The 23032-nt window shown below is 39.0% G+C and overlaps 1 protein-coding gene across 1 annotated transcript; it reads right to left on the reverse strand.

Annotated features, from left to right (window-relative positions):
- Nucleotides 1-1957: 1957 nt before the first annotated feature.
- ankrd52b (ankyrin repeat domain 52b) lies at nt 1958-22581 on the reverse strand. Its single transcript, XM_030050832.1, has 28 exons — nt 22444-22581; nt 20633-20716; nt 19711-19789; nt 19432-19502; nt 19130-19330; nt 18345-18432; nt 15352-15494; nt 14202-14414; nt 13965-14043; nt 13624-13738; nt 13146-13228; nt 12878-12995; nt 11923-11991; nt 11628-11768; nt 11433-11492; nt 9831-9942; nt 9647-9718; nt 9280-9481; nt 8571-8658; nt 7380-7497; nt 7008-7227; nt 6448-6535; nt 6252-6335; nt 5936-6081; nt 5429-5511; nt 5120-5202; nt 4127-4218; nt 1958-3964 (listed from the first exon to the last, which is right to left on the reverse strand). Exons 1-28 carry the CDS (start codon nt 22468-22470, stop codon nt 3717-3719), a joined length of 3207 nt encoding a protein of 1068 aa, XP_029906692.1. The 5' UTR covers nt 22471-22581; the 3' UTR covers nt 1958-3716.
- Nucleotides 22582-23032: the final 451 nt, after the last annotated feature.

Below are 23032 nucleotides of genomic sequence, written 5' to 3' on the forward strand. Positions count from 1 at the left end.
CGGGCATCATTAGGCACACTAAGTAGTGTATGACCATTGTCGCCCTCTACTGGAGAGCACTGTGAACTGCAGCAGGGATGTCAGTGTCATCATACCTCCTGCACAGAGGTGGGAAGAGTACTACAAATTGCTGCTCAAGTAGAAGTAGCTGTTACTTTGCTGATATTTTACTTAAGTAAAAGTAAATGGTTCTCATTTCAAAACCAGCTTACTGATATTATTCCCTTTTCTACACATTCGCCACATTTATTGCCAGTTAAGTCTACATGGTCCTCGCCTCCATCAACCATCTGCAGTTTTTCATCATGCAGCGCTTATTGGAAATTTGGAAATGACAAAAAGTACAGCCAGATTCCTCTCCTCGTCTTTGCTGCATAAAATCAAGTCACACCTACAGGATGAAACAGAAGCTGATGTTGCCCACATTTTGGTAAAAACTCTAAATCCTTAAACAACCCATGTGCTTTGGTGTTTCACTTTAGTGTGGGTGAATTCTCCAACATTACTCAATCCTTAAGAGGAAAAAAAGTTGTTCCTGAATTCTGGGCAGACAAAAAAAACAAAAAAACAAAAAAACAACAAAAAAAAAAAAAAAAAAACAGTAATAGGACTACCTTTGCTTTTAAAGTCTAACAATTGATCAGATTATCAAATTGTATTGCTGCATATTAGAATGACCTAGACCACCACTGTTTCAATATGGTGGTCTTTATTTTATTTACATATATATTTTACATTTTGTAACAATTTACCAAAATAGGCATAGTGGATGTAGTGGCTGATAGTGGATTATTAAGGCACCTGTTTGCCAACATTTTTACTACAGGGTTCATTTAGGGTATTGACAAAAGAAAAGAAAAGAAAAAAAAACATCTTCACATACAGTTGTTGGATAGTAATTATTTATTATTTTCTTATTTGAATCCCATCCACAAATCAACCACACTGTGCTAGAGTTCAAGAGTCCAGCCCACATGCTAAATAATTTCCATTCAAATGTATGGAGGACACCCATTTGTTAGCATGAAAAGCTGGACAAGAGCAATTTTAAAAAACCAATGGTCAAAACATTTCACTACAACCCAGAGTTTAAATCTAAGATTATCAACAGATTATCAACAAGGCAATTTAGTCCAAATGAAACAAAGGGGCGAACATTCATACAAGCACAACTTCTAATGTTAACTGAAGCTTAAAATTTGTAGAATATCCTTAGCAATTTCAGAGTATTTGCATAGATGTAACGCACAAAAAAATAAAAGAGTACATTTAAAATTTTTCAAGCACCACCAAATTTGCACAGAGGATACGTATTATAAAATGTAAACTTTTGATGTTACAGTGCAAGTCATTTAAAACCAGAACAGTAGGGAAAGGGGAAGAATATCAAAGACATGTTAACATTAAAACGCAGAACTGAATTCATAAAACCTGAATACAATCTTTAATGACAAAGGCAGTGACATCTTTTAGCAGCTCTATATAAATATTCGTTCTTTCATCTTATGAGCCCACTGTGCATATATTCAGCAAGGGAAGAAAGGAGCAAACAGCAGAGAACAGGAAATGTGTATGCTCTGTGATTTTTTTGTATTATTTTCCCTCTTTGTCTGAGTCCCTAACAGTCCACAAAACTGATTTGTCAGTTTCATATTCCACGGGCAGAGATTTGTTTAATGTCAAGACATATCTGACACCCACAGGGGATATTTCAATGGACCAGGAGATAAGGAACATGCAGAAAATTAACTCTCAAAAAAGACAGTTATTTCAGTTTCTGGTCTTTTATCAGACATTTTCTGGTGCATTAGATATTATAAATTTCAGGAAAGAAAGCAAAAGACCAGAAAGAAATGGTCTGTGCAGAAAAAGATGTATGTACTTCTGTTCCCTGATCAGTAAATGTGCTTTTATTCTGGGGTATTTCTGCAGAGTTTTCATTCTCTCTGACCTTTCATTTACATTTCCTCTCCTCCTCCTCCTCGCTTTACTTCTTCAGTTATATATTCCTTTTTTTTTTTTTTTTTTTTTGAGTGAGGTCCAGCTCAAGATGTGCTTTATATTGCGACTACAGTACAGTACACACAGAAGCCATAATTTGTGCCACCTGAGAAAAATTCTCAGTCATTTGGGATTTGCAAGCTTAGATTTTTTTGTACAAGTAAAAGTTATCTATTATTTCAACAAAACTACAACGTAGTGTAAGTTTTCAAGGTCATGATAATAATTCAGGACAAAATAGAGTTATCTCAATAGAATTAAAGTTTTACAGCACCTGTTATATTTACAAGTAATGAGACAAGGAAGCAATGCCTATATGCAGAAACGCACTCCAACACACATACAGGTGCATACGTGCACACACATACTTGCCCTTGGCTGTATGCAGAGTTGGGAATTGATTTGATCTTTGTAATGCTGATGAATAACGGCTCCCTCTTATTGCTTTGATTCCTAATGATTCCCTTTGTCAATTCCCAAAATGGAGCAAACTTTTCACAGAGCGATAAAAAGTCCACTGCACGTGCATGTCCAATTCAGATTCACTTTAGTGGTTTTGCTCCTCAGCACTTCCACACTTTTGTTGCGTTTTTCTGTGATTATCAAGAAAGCTCAAGTTCACAATGTCATCCAGTGTGCATTGATAATCAAAAAAATAATACACACGTGCTGTCCCTTGCTGAAATGTTCAGGAACACTTCCTGCATGGGGTCGTGTGTGGCTGGGAGCAGGGATCAATGTGTACCGCCAATTTCCTGCCTAAAGGCCTGGTAACATTTCAGGGAAAATGCCGGTAAGGCTGTGTTGTGAACAGAAGCAGTAACATTGCAGGGAAGGGCATGTTAAAGGTTACATCCTTCTGACCAAGACATTTTCACGTGGAGAAACCAATCAAACCAATCACAAGACTCCAATGATAACTTATTTGAATCCGCAACTTTGTTTATGGTTGCTTTGCCTCGCAGGTGATTTGATAACTGCAATACGAATTATTTTTTGAATGGCTGGAAATTGGACAGGAAACCGGACACGAACAGCTCCTCGCCCACCATGTTGCTGAAAATAATATGTACATCTGGCCTTGTCCCATCTTTTTCTTCTTCTGTTGAAATTCATGGCGGTTGGCATCCAGAACAGTTGTCTTAACGCCATCTGCTGGGCTGTCCCTTGACCCATCTATTCCAGCATTGCCATCACATGTGTGAAAAGGCGCAAGACAGAAATGTTCCTGAAAGTAGCTGCATGTGTGAATAGTGAAAACCACTAGCAGTGCCTGACAGGTTATCCAAGTAATATATGTGGAACTCTGTGTGAAAGAGGCTTTATATTCTTCTGCTGCTTAATGTTTGGTCAAGATCCTTGTCTTCTGCCCGAGCTTTTACAAAATTCAACATTTGCTCAGAAGTCCCTGTTGGGAACTTAGTCACTATTCAAAGAGGGTAGTTTGAGGACAAAATAAGGCATTATCTGTTCAAACGAACTGAATCACACTAGAGCGGTTTCTTGCCACAGTCCCAAGCATGACGTCTTGTACATCCCGATGCAAACAGGAAGAACAACAACAAACCCACAAACCTGGGAACTGATTATGGGAATCATTAAGTGAAATGACTTTTGGTTTTTCCAATTCTGGTTCCATCGATGCCCGACAGGAAGTGTACGAGAACGATTAGATGCTCTGCCTAAATCGTTTAGAGCTACACTGGGATGGGATTTCACTCAGTCAGACATCCATGCACACCAACTGTGTTTTGGCAATCCTTCACGTAGGTATGGCCTAGCTTGCCATTGGCCAAGGACCCGCAGGTGACAGCCATGCCCCGCTGCTTAAGTATAGGGTTCAAGTGGGAGGTTGTGACAGTACTGGCTTCTCTGGGAGGGAAAGGCTTCATAGTAGAGAGGATCAAGGCCAGACAGTCAGCCACATTCTTGTTAGGGGCACAGGCCAAGGCTGGTGTGTGGCCTGCAGAGGGAGAGAAAAAAAAAAGCCAGAGACATACCCGTCTTAAGTCATTTTGTACTTGGCCAGTGCAATTATTGACTGTGTTTGGCAGGCAAAGTGGGAATTTTAAAACAATGACAGAAATGACATACAAGCTTTACGAGCTTATTTAGTTTTGCTTACCCTTCTCATCTACGGCCATTACAGCTGCTCCTCTGCTGAGCAGTACCTGCACTACAGTCGCCAGGCCATTCCTTGCTGCAATGTGAAGAGGCCTACATGAGGATAGGGAAGCATCTTTATCTTGAGGGGAATGCCAACTCACAAAATTTGAAAGATTAAATTTTTTTTCACATATGCTTTTCCTTTCACCATGTCAACACCATCAACACTGATACTAAGCTCGAAAGCAAATAAAGACACTTTGAGGTCAGTGTGCCCTGATGGACCAGCAGACAAAGTGCAGAACATCCTGGCATGAGCCTAATTGAGTTCACCAGCTTTGTCATGTAACATTTTCCTCTTTTCTCTCTTATACACTCTATCACGCTCCCCAATGAAAAGACAGAAAAATGGTCCAAAACTTTCTGCTATCATGGACTGAATATGGAGCTCCAGTGAGACTGAATGACAGATTTTCTTTGTGGAGTCATAGAATGGTTGATTGAACTTTGACCTCAAAATGAATTTCTTTACATTGCAGGGCAAAAAGTGGTGAACAAGAAAATGTGCAGTATCAGTGTTTCCCTGTTAATCCATTTGAATGCTCTTACTGGCACTGTGCTGCACATCAGGATGATATGAAAGGTTAAGAGATGAGACAAACTCTTGTCTCTCATTTCTGGTTTTGGCCATAAGTCTTTAAAGTAAAAAAGTCAACTCATTAGCATCATATGTGGGGTAAAACAATCTGTGTATTACATTACCACACAGGTATTTTTAATTAAATTTCAACGTACTGTTCTGCAATACATGATACTCATTATTATTGAGATATCCCATCATTATTCAGATGTGCATATGCACTCAAAGGTATTAAGCTGTTCTTTGTGCACATAGTAAGAATGCGACAAACAGAATGAATGAATATTTAAATACTGAATACAGCGGTGTTTTTTATGAATAGAAGGAGTTTAGTGGCCAGTGCTTCAAGGCACCTTTAAAATGCTAACTTACATTTGGAGTGCGCTGTTTGCTGCATTTATGAGGGAAGAGTCACTGATTTCTCCAAGGATCAGCAGGGCGCACATCTCATGACCCTGCAGTGCAACACACATCCAAAACATATCGTGAAAGTGATTCAACAAAGTGGACTGGTGTACATGAGTGTGAAATGTGCGTGAGAATCAACATCAGCAGGTTTATATTTGCAGGTGTGAGTTAGAGCCTGGCATGTAGTATTTTTAGTACAGATTATATTTTAAAGAAAAGGATGCATGTCTGTGAAACTGAAAATGTGTGCAGGTGTTTGTAGGTATGAGGGACCTTGCTGCAAGCTAAGTGAAGGGCGGTGTTATCATTGGCATCCAGCAGGTTCAGGTCTGGCTTAGCCTGGTGCAGCAAGAGCTCTGAAATGTGAAGAACAAAACATCTCTTATAGTAACACAGGGCCTTAATATTTTAGCCTTCAATATTTAGCCTATGCCCTAATCTTGAACAATATAGGATGAGTACAAGAGTAGAAAAAACATACTTCTAGATCACCAAAATTACCAGTGACCAGTAAGTAAGTAACAACTGCAAGGGTAACAAAGCAGCCACACAGTAGATGTAATAGTTATTCCTGTCTCCCTTGATTCACTACATATTTTAGAGAAGTGCTGGGCAATTATGTAGTTGTTTGTTTTAACAAATGGTAAGGTAAATGGTAAGAAAAAACATGTATCTTTCACCCTTTCCTGAACTGAAAATTGTCCAATCTTGTTTAAAAGCAAACTCCTCTGAGGCACCGATAATGTATGAGGTACAGGTATCAGTATTTCAATCACATACCAACAGCCACGTTGTGTCCACACTCAGCGGCCACCATAAGAGCAGAGCGTCCAGAATGGTCCACAGCATTAACCTCTGCCCCCTGAGCCAGGACGAGCTGGAGCCCAGCCACATTTTCAGAATAAGCAGCTGCATGCAGCGGGGTCCTGCAGACACGGGTCGGCCACCAAACCGTACACAGACAGATTAAGATTAACAGAACCAGACTGACTGAATTGAATGTTGCAAAATAATTTTGCATTTACTGTCTGTGGACAGAAGTGCCACATCCTTAGAGATGAAGGCACAGTTTTTTATGAGTAGTAGCTGCACCCACCTTCCTTTGGTATCTCTAATGTTAACCATTTGAGTCCCAACAGTCTTTCCTAAAAGTTCAGCAGCACCATCATGGCCATTAATCCTGCATGTTAAGAATAAGAGGAGAGAGTTGTTAAATTCTTGAAGAGAACCTCATATGAACTCAGACAGATGAAGTGTAATTGGCATTTAAATTAATTAAATAAGGTACTCACAAAGCACAGTGCAATGGGGTGAAGGGATTACCTTCCTGGACACTGAATAGCTTCTTTTCAAGTAAAATGTCTAAACAGCGCTCATGCCCTGAAAGACACAGATAACAAATGATTAATACACAATGCCTGCCAAAAAAGCAGGTTTCACCATGCTTGCAATTTATAAGACAGTCAAGTATCTGAACAACAGACAGTGACAACTATTGCTGAAATAATGCAGTGAAATAGAAAAGTGTTGATACTGACTCCAATATAAGGATTTTGGTTCTTGAATACAGAGCAAAATCTCTTTTTAGACTCTGCAGTACAAAATTTTGCGCAACCTACTCTTACCACACATGTAACTTTCCCTCATTTTTTCCAGCCTGCTTCCAGAACCTCTTGTTTGTTCTGTGTTCCTGCAGACTGTGCAGGTGTTTTTCTCTAAAGCTCTCAGGTCCATTCATCTTGTTTCATCTTTTATGTCTATTCATATCCTTATTTGCACTATAAAAACACTGAGATAAACCTGTTCTCTTTACAGCAGTATTTGTCATGCAGGTTTGCCATGGATGTCTCACCATGGTATGCAGCCCAGTGTGTGGGTGTGTAGCCACTGTAGTCCAGCATGGAGTCCAGGGAATCGGCTTGCGTGGCGGCGTTTAGCAAACTGCGGAGGAGCTCTGTGTGGCCGCAAGACGCTGCAAGGTGCATTGGGGTCCTTCCCTGAGAATCCCTGCATAAAGCTGAAGCCCCATGTTCTAAGAGAGCACATATGCAGTCTTCACTACCCACCATGGCCTGTAGTGGGAGGACAGGGGATTTAATATAAGCAGCAGAAAAATAAGGGACATTCAGGGCACTGTGAAGGTACATTTTCTTCCCCTTTCTACAGAATTATGTCGTTCAACACATAGTGATGCAACTTATGTAAATACATCAAGTCCACTCACTGCTCTGTGTAAGGCAGTGCGACCCTTCCTGTCAGCGGCATCCGCCTGAGCTCCTTTCTCCAACAGGATGTGGACACAATCTGTGTGACTGCCCAGAGCCGCCAACATAAGAGCCGTCCTGCATACAGAAAGAACAATCCTCTTTCATCCCGCATAAACAGACAGGGTTTCCTCTAGGATTTTTTGAAACTGTGGGGGAGGGCTTCAGCGTCGTTGACCCCCCCCCCCCACACACACACACACACCTCCCCCCCACCCCCCGCCCGCCCGCCCTATTTCAAAATATATTCAATTATTTATTTATTTATTTTTTTTATGTAAATTACTTATCAAACAGACCTAACAATTCAGCTACCAGTGAATGAGCAGTAGTATGCCTGTTATAATAACGATTGAAAAATAAGCCAAAGTGATACCTCTTCTCTGAATAGACAAGCTAAGCCAGTGTGCTGCTGTTAGCCAGTGAGTGGCGAGCCGAGTGGCACCTGTTCGCTTTGTTACACAATCTATGTCAGTGCACAGCTGTAGCCATAGACATAATATACGTATATTATGTCTATGGCTGTAGCCTGCAAAGTTTCTCTGCCTTTTGGACTTATACGGTGCCGGTGAAGTTGTTGTAATGTTTTTTCGTGATTGCGGAAATTATAGTCCCTACAGTGTTAACATTAACGATAACATTAGGGTCGTTTTCACAGGCTTGAACAAAAAACTGGATTAAATTTAATCTTGCCTAGGTACCTTTCTCTTGCCCTTTTCTCTCCCTCTGCGAGCACGCTGCAGACAGTAATCAAACAAGCGGTTGATGACTCCGGTGTTCATTTTTCAAAATAAAGTTAACTGCAGTGTTATGTACCATTTCATGATATTTAAATTATCATTTCAAACTGATTATAATAAATATGTTTGCGCAAAAACAATTCCTTTGTCTCTGATGTAGTGCTTTTAGTGTTACTAGCTTATTACTAACTATAGTAAATTACAGTTGAGTGGGTGCGATGGTACTCACTACCTGAAATCCCTGAACAAAACTCAGTTGCTCTCTAGCTAAAAATTAAAGGTATGCAGCTGGACATAGCGTTGTCTGTTTTCACTTATTTTTTATAAAAAAAAAATAATAAAAAAAGCTGTTGTTTATCTAATTGGTCACATATAATAACAAATGAGATCAGGATTGTTTTGGTGACTCACTGTCCCTGGTCATCTGTGCTGTCGATGATGTCTGCCATCTCCTTCCTATTCACCAGAATGAGCAGGCAGTCCATCTGGCCTTCAGCAGCTGGATGTGTGAAAAAAAAAAAACTCTTAGACTTCTTAAAAAAAAAAAAAAAATGACACAAATTTGTAACATGGAGAAGGGACATTATTGCATTATTTTCTTTTAATCAAAATGTCTAATGCTAAAGTCAGACTAGACTTTATATAGAGATAAGAGATTAGAGATATGCATTATCAATTCTAAGCCCAATTTGCAGGTTTTTCTATTCTATCAAAAGTAAAATTTCTTCACTTTTCCATGATTTTCCATGACTGAAATGCTGAATTTCTTGGGCCTGTATGAAGATAACATGACTTTTTTTCTTGAGCAGAATTTTAAACTCACTTCCAATTCCAAGTTGCACTTAAAAATGTATTATTGCATTTTACGCGGCAGGGGAAATGAACATAACATGAACCCAATGTAAAATAGCTATCACATTTGATGAAAACTGAGGCTGGCAAAATTTACTTGATGGCCCATGACTTATCCCAAGCATTTCCTGATTTTCCAGAAATCTCATGACCTATAGGAACCCTGGATGTGAATCTGTGGGAGGGTTTGGGAGTTGAACACTCACTTTCAATGTGAACTACACACACACACACACACACACACACACACACACACACACACACACACCTGCAGTGTGGAGAGGAGTCCATTTATGTTTGTAGTCCTTGAGTGTGCAAGAGGCTTGGTGTTTGAGCAGCACCTCCACACACTGGGTGAAGCCCCTCTGGGCCGCGAGGTGCAGGGCAGTGCGGCCCTCAATGTCACGCACGTCCAAACTCACTAATGTCTCAGACAGTAAACGCAGCGCCTCACAGTGACCATTGTACGCCTGTAAAGCAGAGGTAGAACACATGCAAAAAAAAAAAGAAAGAAAGAAAAAAGAAAAAAAAAGAAATGTCATGTGAATAAAGTGGCTTTAGCTTGTTCAATTAAAACTCCAGCATCTATTAAAATCTGTTCATTTCCTTCAAGGAGAATTCTGATTTGTACTCACAGCTAAGTGCAATGGACTGACTGGAACATTACTTTCAACTTCTCCGAGGCAGTTAAAAGATATCTCCAGGAGCTGCATGAGTGACAATTAAAAAACAGTAAAGTGGAGCACACAAACATTTAACTCTGTACAAAAACACACTGTTAGCACAATCAATCCCTGGAAAATCATAGAAAGAACTGACCAATTCAAGGTGCTGCTTGTTCCCATAAGCTGCTGCATAGTGGACAGCACTGTACCCCTTGCCATTCTTCAGAGTTGGATTTGACCCATTGTCGAGCAGATACTCTAAACATCTAAACACACACAAACACACAGAGAGAGAGAGAGAGAGGGAGAGAGAGAGAGAGAGAGAGAGAGAGAGAGAGAGAGAGAGAGAGAGAGAGAGAGAAAGAGAGAGAAGGAACCCACTAAGCTTTGACACAAGGACCCAGAATCACATGTAATCCTGTCCAGCCTCTCTCATAAACAATTAAATGAATCTATAACTTTACATGTTGCAAGTAAATCCTAACCTGGTAAAATTCAATTTGTAAAATTTGTACCATTTCTAGTTTTGCACATCTGCCTAATTACATCTTACCCCTATTTGTGTGCATGTTGTGATGTTGGCTCATAAAACTGCCTCTGCCTCAGTTTCTTTTCAACTATCTTTTAAATATTTTGCAAAATGTAACGGTTGTGTCTGTTACACTAGTTTAATACATATTTCTAATATTAGTGGAGATATAAAGTTGATAATTTGAGATAATTCCCTCAAAAACAGCAGTGTGATGGCAGTTCTTCAGATGTTGAGGCTGAGGGCAAGAGGGCAAAAAGGGCTTAGACTGAAGCATACTCCCATGCATTTATTAAATGTCTCCTTGTTGTTGTTGCTTCGATCCTCCATATGTTCACCACTCCTCACAGTAAATGAATAATGATGCTCTAATAGACATGTGAGTCTGCTCAGTGGGGACAAAACCAAACACATGAATAAATGAAAGTGCCCTAATCTAATTTGACAAGATCAGAATTTTGAGTTTACCCTGCTTGAAAAAAAAAACACATCTGTGTCACGTGGACAAAACAACAACAACAATAACAACAACAAAAACGATAATGTAAGTGCAGCCTATACGTATGTAGTTCCAAGAGGCTCTATTGCAGGGATACTCACTGAGTTCAGGTCAGGGGCCAATTTTGGAAAATAAAGGCAGGCAGGGGCCACTGGATAAAACGAGCCATTACTGATCTCTTTCCATTCAAAATATCCCAATCATTTGTCCTGCTGTAACGTGCTGAATATACCATGCCATAAGGCACAACTGCAATACCTAATTTCCTTTTAACCCTCTGAAATCATTATACATTTAAAATTAAATTTAATAAGTAAAATCAAAATTGTCTGATGATTAGTAAACAATTTCTAAAAAACAGGAAAATGACAGGAATGTGTTTGTAAAATTAGAAAAAATAAAAATTGACCAGGACCAGAAAAGCATATCTGCAATGATTATGACTGTATATTTAGAAATAAATTACAAGGAAAATACCATCAAAGTACAATAAAATTAAAAGATTCCCACAAATGAAAAATAAAAAGGACTGAAGTGAATTTTGTTCAAATCTACTGTCCCCAGGCTCCTGGGATTCACAGGGTTAAAGGAAAACCCTGGAATTGCAGTCATTCTGTACAAATCCTTTGGGATTTGATTTCAGGGGGGCCACCATCAATGTCCCAGAGGGCTGGACTTTGAGTATCTATGCTCTATGGTCTATGATCTATTAATTATCTGTGACTCACAAAAAGGCCTCCTCTTCCTTCTCCTCACTGCAGTTGGTGTCAGAGTCATGTCTGTCCGCTCTGTGGGAACCAAAGGAGGATGTTTTTAACCTCGCATGTTGATCAGATTCATTATGAGCTGCATGAATATCAAATCACACATCAAGTACAGCAGGGATGCTTTCACTGTTGATGTGTGTGCACAGCGTCTCTCACCCACGGAAGGTGTGTGAAGCAGCTGCATAGTGCAGAGGGCTGCAGCCTGTCAGGTCGAGCTCATTGACCTCAGCTCCAGCTCTCACCAGGGCAATGGTGCACTGGCTGTTCCCATTGGCTGCAGCGTAGTGCAGAGGACCCCTGGGAGGCAGAATGTGGGACAACCAAGATATCAGGTAACACAGAGTCGCAGCAGCGTTAAATTTTAGCTGTAATCAGTGATTCATTCATGCCAATGCCGTTGCATTATTCAATGCTGATCTATTTCTACATGTTTTTATGTAGTGATTCTTACCTTCCCAAATTATCCTTTATACTCAAGTCAGCGCCACTATTTAACAGGGAGTTGAGACAGTCAACATTTCTGCCAAAAGGGAAAAAGTAAAGTTTGTTTTTTAAGTCAAAGAATCTCTCAAGCACAACAAATTAAGGTAATTTTTGATTCATGCTCTAGTCTATTTTCTGCTAACACTTTCTGCTAACTTTCAACAGTAGTGAAACAGATTTTTAATGTAGTCTCATATGTAATGCTCAGCACTATTAGTTACACTGCTGTAGTGGACATTTAGTTGGTTGCATATTGAATCATATCATCATTATTGCCCACATATCCTCAGCCATTGCAGCTTTATAGATCAACATTTGTGAATATGTAAAATACACTGTAAAACTCAATCCAAACTGTGACCTAATTTTAACCAACATTTTGTAACTTGTGGTTTTGTTGACATTAGCAAGAATGTCAACAAAATTACAAATTATGTGTCAAGTATTACATTCCTTGAAGAACCATAAATCTGCACTATATAAACCAGATGTATTTTATATAAAAGTAAAAAAATAAAAAAAATAAAAAAATAAAACACTCAGGAAAGGAACTAGCATGAATAAGAAACCAAGGCTCAAACATGTCATAAAATACCCCTAAGACAGTGCCTCCTGAGAACTGCTAATCTAACTAATTAGGTTAACAAAAAGATGCCCCATCCACTGGTGCCCATGAAAATTATCTAAAATAAATGACGAGAAAATAAATACCGGGAGCCTGAGACAGAGAAATTTCCAAAAGCCAAAACACGAATGAAACAGTGAAAATGAATCCTGGTGTGAAGTTACCATGAGACCGAGATGTTTGAGCACTTGTGTTGAGTGTGAAATGTTTTACATGTTAACACTAGGAGGTAGTATACAAGAGAGATACAAATCCTTAACACATATATATGCGTATAGGTGTGTGTGTGTTCATTCACCCTCCAGAGGCAGCAGCATGCAGGCAGGTCCGCCCTAGGTTATCTGGGGTGTTTATATCAAACCCAGCTGGCAGTGAGCTGCTGCCGGTCAGAGACGGCACCATGTTGTACAGCTGACCTACATGATGCACAAACAGAAATAACACTTTGGAAAGATAATCTGTGGACACTTTTAGAGTTGCATCAGTAATTAAAATGTTAAACTGGACTTGCCAGAGAGGGGGATAATGCTTTGTAACACAACTAGATACATCAAACAGATGCTCACCTGAGGATAGCAACTTGCGACAACAGTCTGAGAAGCCGTAGAGCACAGCCAAATGTAGTGGAAGCATCCCATGAATCCCTTGCCTTGGAACACAGATAAAACAATGTGTGTTATGCTGTGTATTGTCTCAACACTAACATAATGGAAGTCATATATAAATCTGTAATTGGTTATTCAATGCAAAAATCTAACATATTTTCCTGTGTTGTCATGGTTCCTATTATCAATTGTATTACGTTAGACTGGAAGACACTTAACAGTTTGATGTTTCAGCTGCAAAACAATATTCCGTATTTTAATACCTGAAATGTGAAATAACACTGTCATATAACACCCTGCCTTTTGAAGCTTATTTTAGAAGCTACTTTCAGCCATGTCAGATATGTATTACATCAAATGACTAAATGAACAAACTACTTTAAAAAACAATCGTATTTTGTTCTACCAAAAAAAGAAAAAAAAAGACAGACAGACTTACCTGGATGTGTCAGCACCATTTGTCATCAAGGTGCTGATCAATAGCTCGTGACCATACCTAGCAGCAACATGAAGAGGAGTGTTACCGTACACATCAACACAGTTAATCTCGCCACCTGTACAGAGAAGGAAAAACACAGAGGAAGTTGTCAGTGTTTTGTATTGGGGTATTTCACATTATGTTCGATCAGAAAGCCATGTGAGGCCTAGAGAGCCAGGATGTTGTTTTGTTAACTGAAGCAGGTATGAAACCTGACACTTATTTGTAGCTTTTCACAGTCAAACCCGTATTACAATGGGACGTCTACTGTCAGTATTTTGCAGCTCCAATTTCAACATTACCATTTTGGATAAGGATCTGGGATCGTGTAAAACGCCCGTGAATAGCAGCCATATGCAGAGGGCTCTTCCCTTCTTTACTCTGTCAAATGGAAACACAAACCACACATTATGTTTCATAATAATACATCAGAAAACACAGATAGATTGATTGTTAATCATCTGACCAATGCCTAGATTTCCTACATACCAGTTTTTATTTAATCCATTTTGTTTTAATACCATGAAATTGATCTTAACCTGCACATTGACATCAGCACCGTTGTTGATTAGCAGCTCCAGGCAGAGCGCCCCATTGGAGGAGACAGTAGCCAGATGCAGTGGCGTGTAGCCATGGTGGTTGGGCTGGCTGACATTGGCACCGCAGTTCACCAGCTCCCCGGCCACAGCCTCCTGCCCTGTGTGGCAGGCCATGTGGAGCGCCGTGTTCCCAAAGGCGTTGGCCTCATCAATCTGCCAGACAGAGGAGGCAAAGCTTTAGTGAGGTCAAAAATAGATGATAGCCTTCTTAGGCTGCCCAAACAACACTGCAGTATGAGAAGCATGATTAAATTATACCATAATACAATGTTAAAGTACATTTTTGCTTGCTGATGATACCAAGAGACAATATGGACAACATATTTTCACCATATAAATTTTTAACCACTCAAGAAGACTGGTTGATAAAATTTGATTACTTTCATTTATGTGCAGGGAGAGAGAGGCACTTGTATTGCTGTATTTTTTGTTTACAGTTAATATTTTGTAATATATTGAGGGATAGTTTGCGCTTTGCTGAAATAATTTCCTTCTCAACTAAAATTAACTTCAGCCGACAAGATGAAGTTAGTATCATCAGCAAAGAAAGAACAACAACAACAACAACAACAAAAAAAGCAAAAAAAATAAGCGCCAGTGAGGATGCAGGAACAAGGTCACGGATGTCGACCTGAAATAACATGGGTCCAAGAACGGAGCTCTGCAGGACACCACATCACTGACATCCAGTTATTTGTAAATACAAACTGCTGTCTGTTGAGAGAGTAATTATGCAGCCATTTGTATGTTTGCTCATGAAAACTATAATTAAAGAATCTGCATAATTAACAGTGCTATAAGCATTTGATAAGTCAGTTAGTGAGTTAAAAATGCTCCTGCCTCTTATGTAAGGTAACTCTATGGGCTTCAAAACCCTTTGGCTTAATTTTGGCATTCAGGAAAGGTTTGACAATTGACCAATAGATAAAATCTGATATAAAAGAGACACAATGCAGAAAATTAGCAAAATAGCATTGTCCTTTATAGGATGTACAATCAATACACACACAAACACCCAGCTGCTGTATTAATGTCTCAAAATAGAAAATGATTTCCATTTTCAAATAGAGACGTCCCCAAGCCACTTTACCTCCACCCCCAGTCTCAACAGATATTTGACCACGTCTAACTGGCCGCTGGCAGCTGCAGCATGGAGTGGAGTGTATCCATGTTTGTCCTTGCACATCGCATCAGCCCTGTGAGACACCAGCAGCTTCACAACCTCCACATGTCCTGCAAGAAGAGCTTCACATTTACTACAAGCATCTGCCATGCATTAGTACTCCCAAGACCCCCTTATCTCTCACTGATCTGTTTGCACACTGAAGCACAGTTAGTGTACAGGCCAGCCTGTCTCAATACTGTTATTAGATTTTCACCCCATAAAGCATTTAACATTTTTGTGAGACAAAGTAGCCTTGGTTTCATCTTATTTGTATGAGTTGTGTTGACATTTTTCTCTCACCTTGGCAAGCCAAACAGTTTTGAGCTGTTATTTGGATGGCTGTTATCATTACCTAAATGAAAAATCATAGGCTACTTGATTTTATTGGTGAGTTTATTATTCTTTCTTATAGTTGAATTAGCATTCTTTGTTCCTTGAGTTTATCACGCTTTTATTACTATTATTGAGCTTATTATTATACTTGATAGATTCAAGTTTCAAGTTTCAAGTTCAAGTTCAAGTTTATTTATAGCCCTTAATCACTGTTGGCTGTCTCAAAGGGCTTTACAAGCCCGCCGTTTCTACAAAACAAAATGAAACATCTGTTTATCTTTACACAGTGACCACGGGTGCTGGCCAGGCCAGTGTGGCAACTACACCACCATCTCATTTAATCAGAATTAGCTGAAACTTGTTCTTTTGCTCATTTTCATTATTTGCAAACTCCATTTAAGATCCTTTAACCTTTGCTGTTGTTGTTTTTTTTTAATGTTTTAACTCTATTTTCGCCCCAATCAGCTGATTTGACTAGCTAAAATATTCTGATGTCTCTCTTTCATTGTGCTTCACTATCAGGCTAAAGCGCTGAACCTATATGAGTACATATTCATTTAAAGTACGATACAAAATGATCATAAAACAAATGTACTGCATTTTTTCAGCAATACAGCATATCCTGAAAAAGCCAAAAGATAATCAGCTAATCTGAAGTGAGAACTGTAACAATACAATGCAAATTTGATACAATGGCCAAATATATTCAGAATACTAATTAGCCTTGTCCACATCAACAATAGCACAAAACTACTGCAATTAGAATTTGTGCACCGTCCGTTTACAAGTTACTCTATAAAAGGGCAATCAGTAAATAATTACCAACTGTAAGTAAAGAGAGATGAACTTTTGATGTGTGCATCTTTGGTTGTTTCTAAATTGAACTGTATGTAGTTGGATATGGACGAGATTCCCACACATATAGTCACATTAACAACTCAAATTAAATGAAATATTCAACTGTGGAATGATTTCACAGTCATGTAGTTAGACAGAGGAACTGTAAATCAGCTATGTGAGCAGCTGCAGCATGTAAGCTATGTAGTTTGCTTGTAAGCAGGATTTCACATTTCTAGCACTCGTCCTTCAAAAAAGTGAGGAAACATTTTACTTGTCAAGCAGAGCACACAATAATATATGCTCAATATCAGTAATATTGTCCTCATCAACAAAAATGTAACTGACCGAGAGAAATGCATGTTTTATTTTTAACAGTTCTTAAAACTAGTTGTACCTCATCATCATTTTTCTAACCATGTTCATTTGTCACATATTAAGAATACAACAATATCAACAGTTTGAGGTTCACAAATGTTTCCACTTCGTGCTACATTATGGAGGTATTTATGGTAACTCTGGTCACTTCCACAATTTTAATTTGGTGACATGGATATTTTAGACAGGGCACTGGGTCATTTTGCTTTATTACCTCCACCAATGGAGATCAGCGGGGGTTATGTTTTTGTCCCATTCCATCTGTTTGTTTATTAGCAGGATATCTCAAACATTTCTGAATGGGTTTGCGTGAAACTTGGTGGTAAGGTTTCCTTTTGAGTTTCCTCCAGGTGCTTCCCGTTTCTTTCCACATCCAAACACATGCAGGTGAATCTGAGACTCTAAATCATCCACAGGGGTGAGTGTTTGATGCAGTATGTAAAAGAGTTTGTAAGTGATAAGATATGGAGGGTCCTTTGAGACATGCTTGTAACTAAGGGAAATAAAAATAAACTTGACTTAAATCCCCCCTCTATCATTTTAGTTGTCCTTTATCCTCAATACTATTTTTTGTTGACAAAAGTGCCAAAATTTAGTCTTTTTTTTTTTTTTTTAGTCTTATTCTGACTATTTCTGGCTGCTCAGCTCAGCTTTCAGCCATGTTGAGATCTTGCTTCCCCACAAAAGGTGCAAAGGGTGCCATGCCGTATTATTTTTCTCCCTTCTATTTATAGAGAGATGTCTTCTGGATAAACTTAGACACTCATACATACGTGACAGTCATACACATGTATGTGCATTTTACAAACATGCTGTGTGTCAACGTATTTCATTCATTCATTTATAGGTGAGTATTTGTGTAAGTAAGCAAGTTTTCAGTCAGCACATGACACTAGGAGTATAATAAATTTTGTACATTTACATTTCCAAGAAAAAAGTTTACCTTTTATACAATATTACATATTCCTGGTTGGTCAAATATTATTTGACCAACCAGGAAGGTGTTATGTTATTACATTTTGTCACATTTTCCATCAAGTGCAAATTTTACTACATTTTCAGGTGTTATTACATTTTCAGGAAATTATTACATTATTGGGTGCTATAGTCAGCAAAACAAAGTTAGGAATTTTGCTGAAAAGATTAACATAATAATAATATGAAATACCATACAGAAGACATTCTGACATTAAGCAATGTTAGGAAAGCATGTTCATGCAGATGTGGGTTTGAGTTTTATTAAAATTAGCACCATGTTTGGGTGAGCTGGTCGGGTGAAGTTAAAGCTGGCTGCATATCACTACTAAAGGTCAAACATCTGTCTTCCCTTAAGTTAATGGTGGATGGACCTTTAAGTGTGTGCCACCTACCAAGGTATGCAGCCCAGTGAATTGGCTGCCTTTCCTCCTTATCAGTGGCACTCACATTGGCCCCTTTGTTCAGAAGCAAATTCACCATCTGGAGAAACATAACAGCCGAGTAAAACACTGATCAAAAGCGGAACAACAGTTGTATTGTTAACACTCTTCAGTCTGACCTGGCTTCCAAGTTGGAAAAAAATAGACAGCTACACAAAAGAGACATCTATTATCTGATTATCAACATAGGTCTTTATAAAACAGTAGGCTATCAGTGTACTCTGGGCGCATCTGGTGAAAAAAACTTTTATCTTGATTGCATCCATTGTGAAAACAACTGTTCAGCAACCATATGCTGGAATTTAATCCCACCTAAAGTTCTAGCTGCATTTTTTTTTAACATCGAGGGGCAAATATTGCTTGAACCCATCACAACTGAAATCACTGTTATACACAGTCTGAGGAGGTGGTTGCATGTTCGGCTTTACAGAAACGCTAAAGAGGGTTACTGAACTAAAGTTACTAGACTAAAGCTTGAGAATTATTTACGCCCCGGATAACTTCAAAATAAAATAAATGCATCACAAAACAAATTACTTTTCTGTAATATTATTAGTGAAAACATTTAGACTAAAACTACATCAATGGCCACCAGTTATCTTTCACTTAGCTTAAACAAATCAAATGTAATGCCTTGCCATGTATTTGGAAAATTTTAAACTGTCAACCAAACATGCATTTAAAAAAACAGACAAACAAAGAAGAGTGTGTGTACTTCTAGCAGTTTTACAACTAACCTCTCCATGGCCCCTGTGTGCTGCATGATGCAGGGCTGTCCTTCCTGACCTATCAGCGATATTCACACTGCACATGTGTGATATCATGGCCTCTGCGCAGCGCGTGGCCCAGTTTGCGGCTGCCACGTGTAACGGTGTATGCCACAATTTGTCCTGCGAGTTGACCTCTGCTCCTCGCTTCAGAAGCAGCCCTACAGCTTTCTGACAAAGGCAAACAAAATTCAAAGAATATTACAACCAAACATTAAAGATATGGTGATCAAATCCATAGGACTAAGTCTTGTCTTTAAATCAAGATATACTTCATTTCGTGAGGCAGCTGCTCTGTGCAGAGGAGTCAGCCAACCTTGGTCCTTAGCATTGACACTTGCACCTGTAATGAGATCAAAAACCAAAGTGAGACTTCATTATGTGAGACTTCGTTATTTTGGTTTGAGTGCTACCACTGTAACTGACTGCTGACTGACTCGTTGCACTTATTACCGAAAGGGTTAATTTTCAAATAATTAAAACTATTCAGCTGATGATAGGTCTCCTGATTACTAGAAAGTATTAAATAGTAAAATAAAAACTTTTACTACCTGAAGTGATAAGAAGGTCCATAATGACGATATCACCCAAATAAGCAGCTGCATGCAGGGGGCTGCTTTGTTCTTGGTCCTATGGGAATAGATTAGTCTGTTCAGTAAGGAGCCCAATCAGATCTAGTCCTGGTTCTCATCAGTAAAAAAAAAAAAAAAAAAAAAAAAGGCTTTGAATCTCAAACAGTAGGATGGGAGTGCCTGTCAGGATGTTAAAAAAAAAAAAAATTCTGCCTCTGCTTTCTTTCTTTCTCTATGCACTCTATATATTTCCTCTTTGCACTGCCTTGAAACTCCATAACCAGGGCTGTATGGCTCTGGTTCTGGTCCTGGCTTTCTGGCTTTATGGATGTTGTTGTTCTCTCCTGAGTAGACCTTTGCTGGTGGTGTATAAAAATCTCACGTCGCTTTGGATAAAAGCGTCTGCAAAATGTGAACTGTAATTGTAAAAAGCCAGTTAGGTGCATTGGTTTACTACACAGAGCTATGACAAATTAAATCCTGAGAAAAAAAAATATTTGGACATAGGTGTATTTGCTCTTGATTTCTGCAATACTGTGAAGAAATATCTGCACCTCTTTATTTTCTGCTAGATACAGAGTGCAGTTGTGACTCTGAAGTCCCTGTTAGCAGTGATTTGTTTTTGTCTATAATGTACACTAGAATAGATGTGCAACCTTGGCTGGGTCTGTATTAATTATATAAATATATTTAAATGATACCACAAATTGTGTGATGTATTGTCAAGATTACAAGACTGGATATTCCATCAAGCTGTCCTCAACACTGATTGACAGTTGTATAACAGTATTTACAGTTTGCAGGCATTTTATACCCTACAAATTCAAACAATCAACATTTGCACCAAAATGTAGCAGAATTCATGCAAATTGATATGACTTTTTATGTGGGACAATATTACCAGTGAATCGACATTTTCCTTATGACACAGCAACAATGTGACTTCCTCAGCATTTCGGCTGAATATAGCCTGGACCAATGGAGACTGAAAGAGAAGGGAAAAAAAGGCAAATCAGTGACAGGACAACATGAACTACTTAAATGTTAAGAGATGCTAATTTATGTTCAGTTCATGATACTTAATAAACAGGCATTCTGTAAGCTGCAGCTAGGGGTGTACTGCATTGCTGAATATGAAACAAATACTCAAGTTCACTCTATTTCAAGGAGCAGGCAACAGAACAGAGACAGGCAATGGTGAAATGGGACTCCAGCTGAACATATTCCATCACCTTATTTGTAACTTACTGGAATCAGAGTATATTTTATGATTTCAAACTAGACAAGATAAATTTCAACACAGTCCATTAGTCAGCTTTTTAGGAGATACCACTCAACACTGTACACATTTTAAAAAAGACAGGTGGGTGAGGACCTTAAAGTTGGCCCCAAATATGAATCGAAACATGCAGATTTTAAATCCCTTGAATGCAAAAAAATGAAAATTTATTCCAGCTTCATACAAGCACACAAATTAGCAAGGGGAAAACAGGCTATACGCATGCCGCTGTGCAACTTGTTTAACTCTAATTTTATGCCTGAGTGGGTAATGTTCCCCTTTGAGCAAAATACTCTGAAAGACATAATCTAGTTTTGGTGACCTTTTTGGCCTGTCGCATTCTTAAATGACATCTTTAGATAAAAACATCTCTTAAAGCCCACAGTGGTTTTAATTTCAGAGCATCTTTTAAAAGGGAAAAGTAGAGTTAGTCATTTGTGCAAGAGGTCCACCAAGCAGAACTCATCACAATATTATGTAAGCTTTTTTAATTGTTTGGCTTGTTATTTCATAGTCAGAAAAATCACTTTAGCCTGTATTGACGAACACAACAATAAGTTTTAAAAGTTTAGTGTCTCTGAACTATTAAATTCATCAATGGATCCTGGTAATTCAAAAGAAGGTCTGCAGAGATTTTTTCTGTATTTCTGCAGACTGGTATGTCACAGATTACATTTGGACCAAACATGGAAATCATCATGTGCAAACCCCCCCCAAAACCCTGCGGTGCGAGTGCCTGTGCACCACATTCATCTGCGCCTACAACTGCGATTGCGCAAAAGAACAAATAGTGGATTTGAGACTGTGAAATGTTTAAAGTGATTTTAACAACAAAACTGAACCGTCTGGTGTCCATTTTTACCGCTTTTGTCCACTTGTATTCACTCAAACAGAAAGCCATTGCATCAGAACCGTACTTCATTTATTTATTTTTTCATTTACTCCGGGTATTATGTGGGTCACACTCGGACAGAAGATGCAAGTTACATGCAAAAGAACGAGGACAATATAACGTTTTATCGGCTACAATATAATCCCATGGAATTAAAGCAACTCTGTAGGCGGTGTTGTCGATTATGCTATGATTATATGAAGATAAAAAGTGTAACTTACTTCACCCAAAGTAAACTTACGGTGATCAAGAGCCCTGTGTTTACTAGCTACGGCGCTATCTGGCGTCAACGTCAGAAGTCACAAGCAGGACTAACGGAATTTATTGTGGCTACATGATAATTTACCCGAGTTGAATCGACATTTCGCCGACATTAACCAGACAAACATCATTTTAGTCAGCGCCGGTGGATGGCTGTTTGCAAGTGTGCCTCAAACAGTTTAAAAGAGTGCAGTATTGTGCGGTGTCAAGCCAAGCTGTCCAGGAATTATGACAGGGAAAAAAACATCCCAAAAAAATGTATGTTAACTGTCCTCTTTACCTCGTCAGTGATATTTCGTAATCCCATCTCCCCAATCTCAGTTTGGAAGCTCCTTCATTGGTAAATGAGTGAGTGTTAAGGTAGCTACATGACAATCTCTGCAGCAGCTAGTGACGGTTAGCGGTTAGCAGCCAGACCGAGCTGAGTGTGCGTGTGTGAAACCGCAGCTGCCAGATATCGCGAGAAGTGTGTCCCCATTCACTTCAATATGCTGGCTGCACGGGTTTGGTTTGGTCAGGTATTATACACTACTCACAAAAAGTTAGGGGTATTCGGCTTTCGGGTGAAATTTATGGAAAATGTAAAATGTTCACACTACAGTGATATTATATCATGAAAGTAGGGCATTTAAGTAGAAGCATACACTGGTGATTTCCTCATCTCAAACAATTTCTTGAAACAAAAGCCAACAACAGTGGTGGGTATACCACAACAAAAAATGTCAGTGTCAATAACTTGTCATGTGCCCTTAAGCATCAATTACAGCTTGACAACGACGTCTCATGCTGTTCACAAGTCGAGTTATTGTCTGCTGAGGCATGGCATCCCACTCTTCTTGAAGGGCGGCCCTCAGGACATTGAGGTTCTG

Source organism: Myripristis murdjan, chromosome 5 (genome assembly GCF_902150065.1).
Source record: "Myripristis murdjan chromosome 5, fMyrMur1.1, whole genome shotgun sequence".
Taxonomy (NCBI): domain Eukaryota; kingdom Metazoa; phylum Chordata; class Actinopteri; order Holocentriformes; family Holocentridae; genus Myripristis; species Myripristis murdjan.

Excerpts from the sequence above, each read along its gene's own strand:
- ankrd52b (XM_030050832.1), bottom strand. The coding sequence starts at position 22,470 with ATGGGATTACGAAATATCACTGACGAG. Across the intron at positions 11,992-12,877 it reads CATGCTGCTGCCTCTGGAGG|AAATGTTGACTGTCTCAACT; the intron begins GTGAATGAACAC and ends CCCTTTTGGCAG. Across the intron at positions 6,082-6,251 it reads ATTAGAGATACCAAAGGAAG|GACCCCGCTGCATGCAGCTG; the intron begins GTGGGTGCAGCT and ends CCGTGTCTGCAG.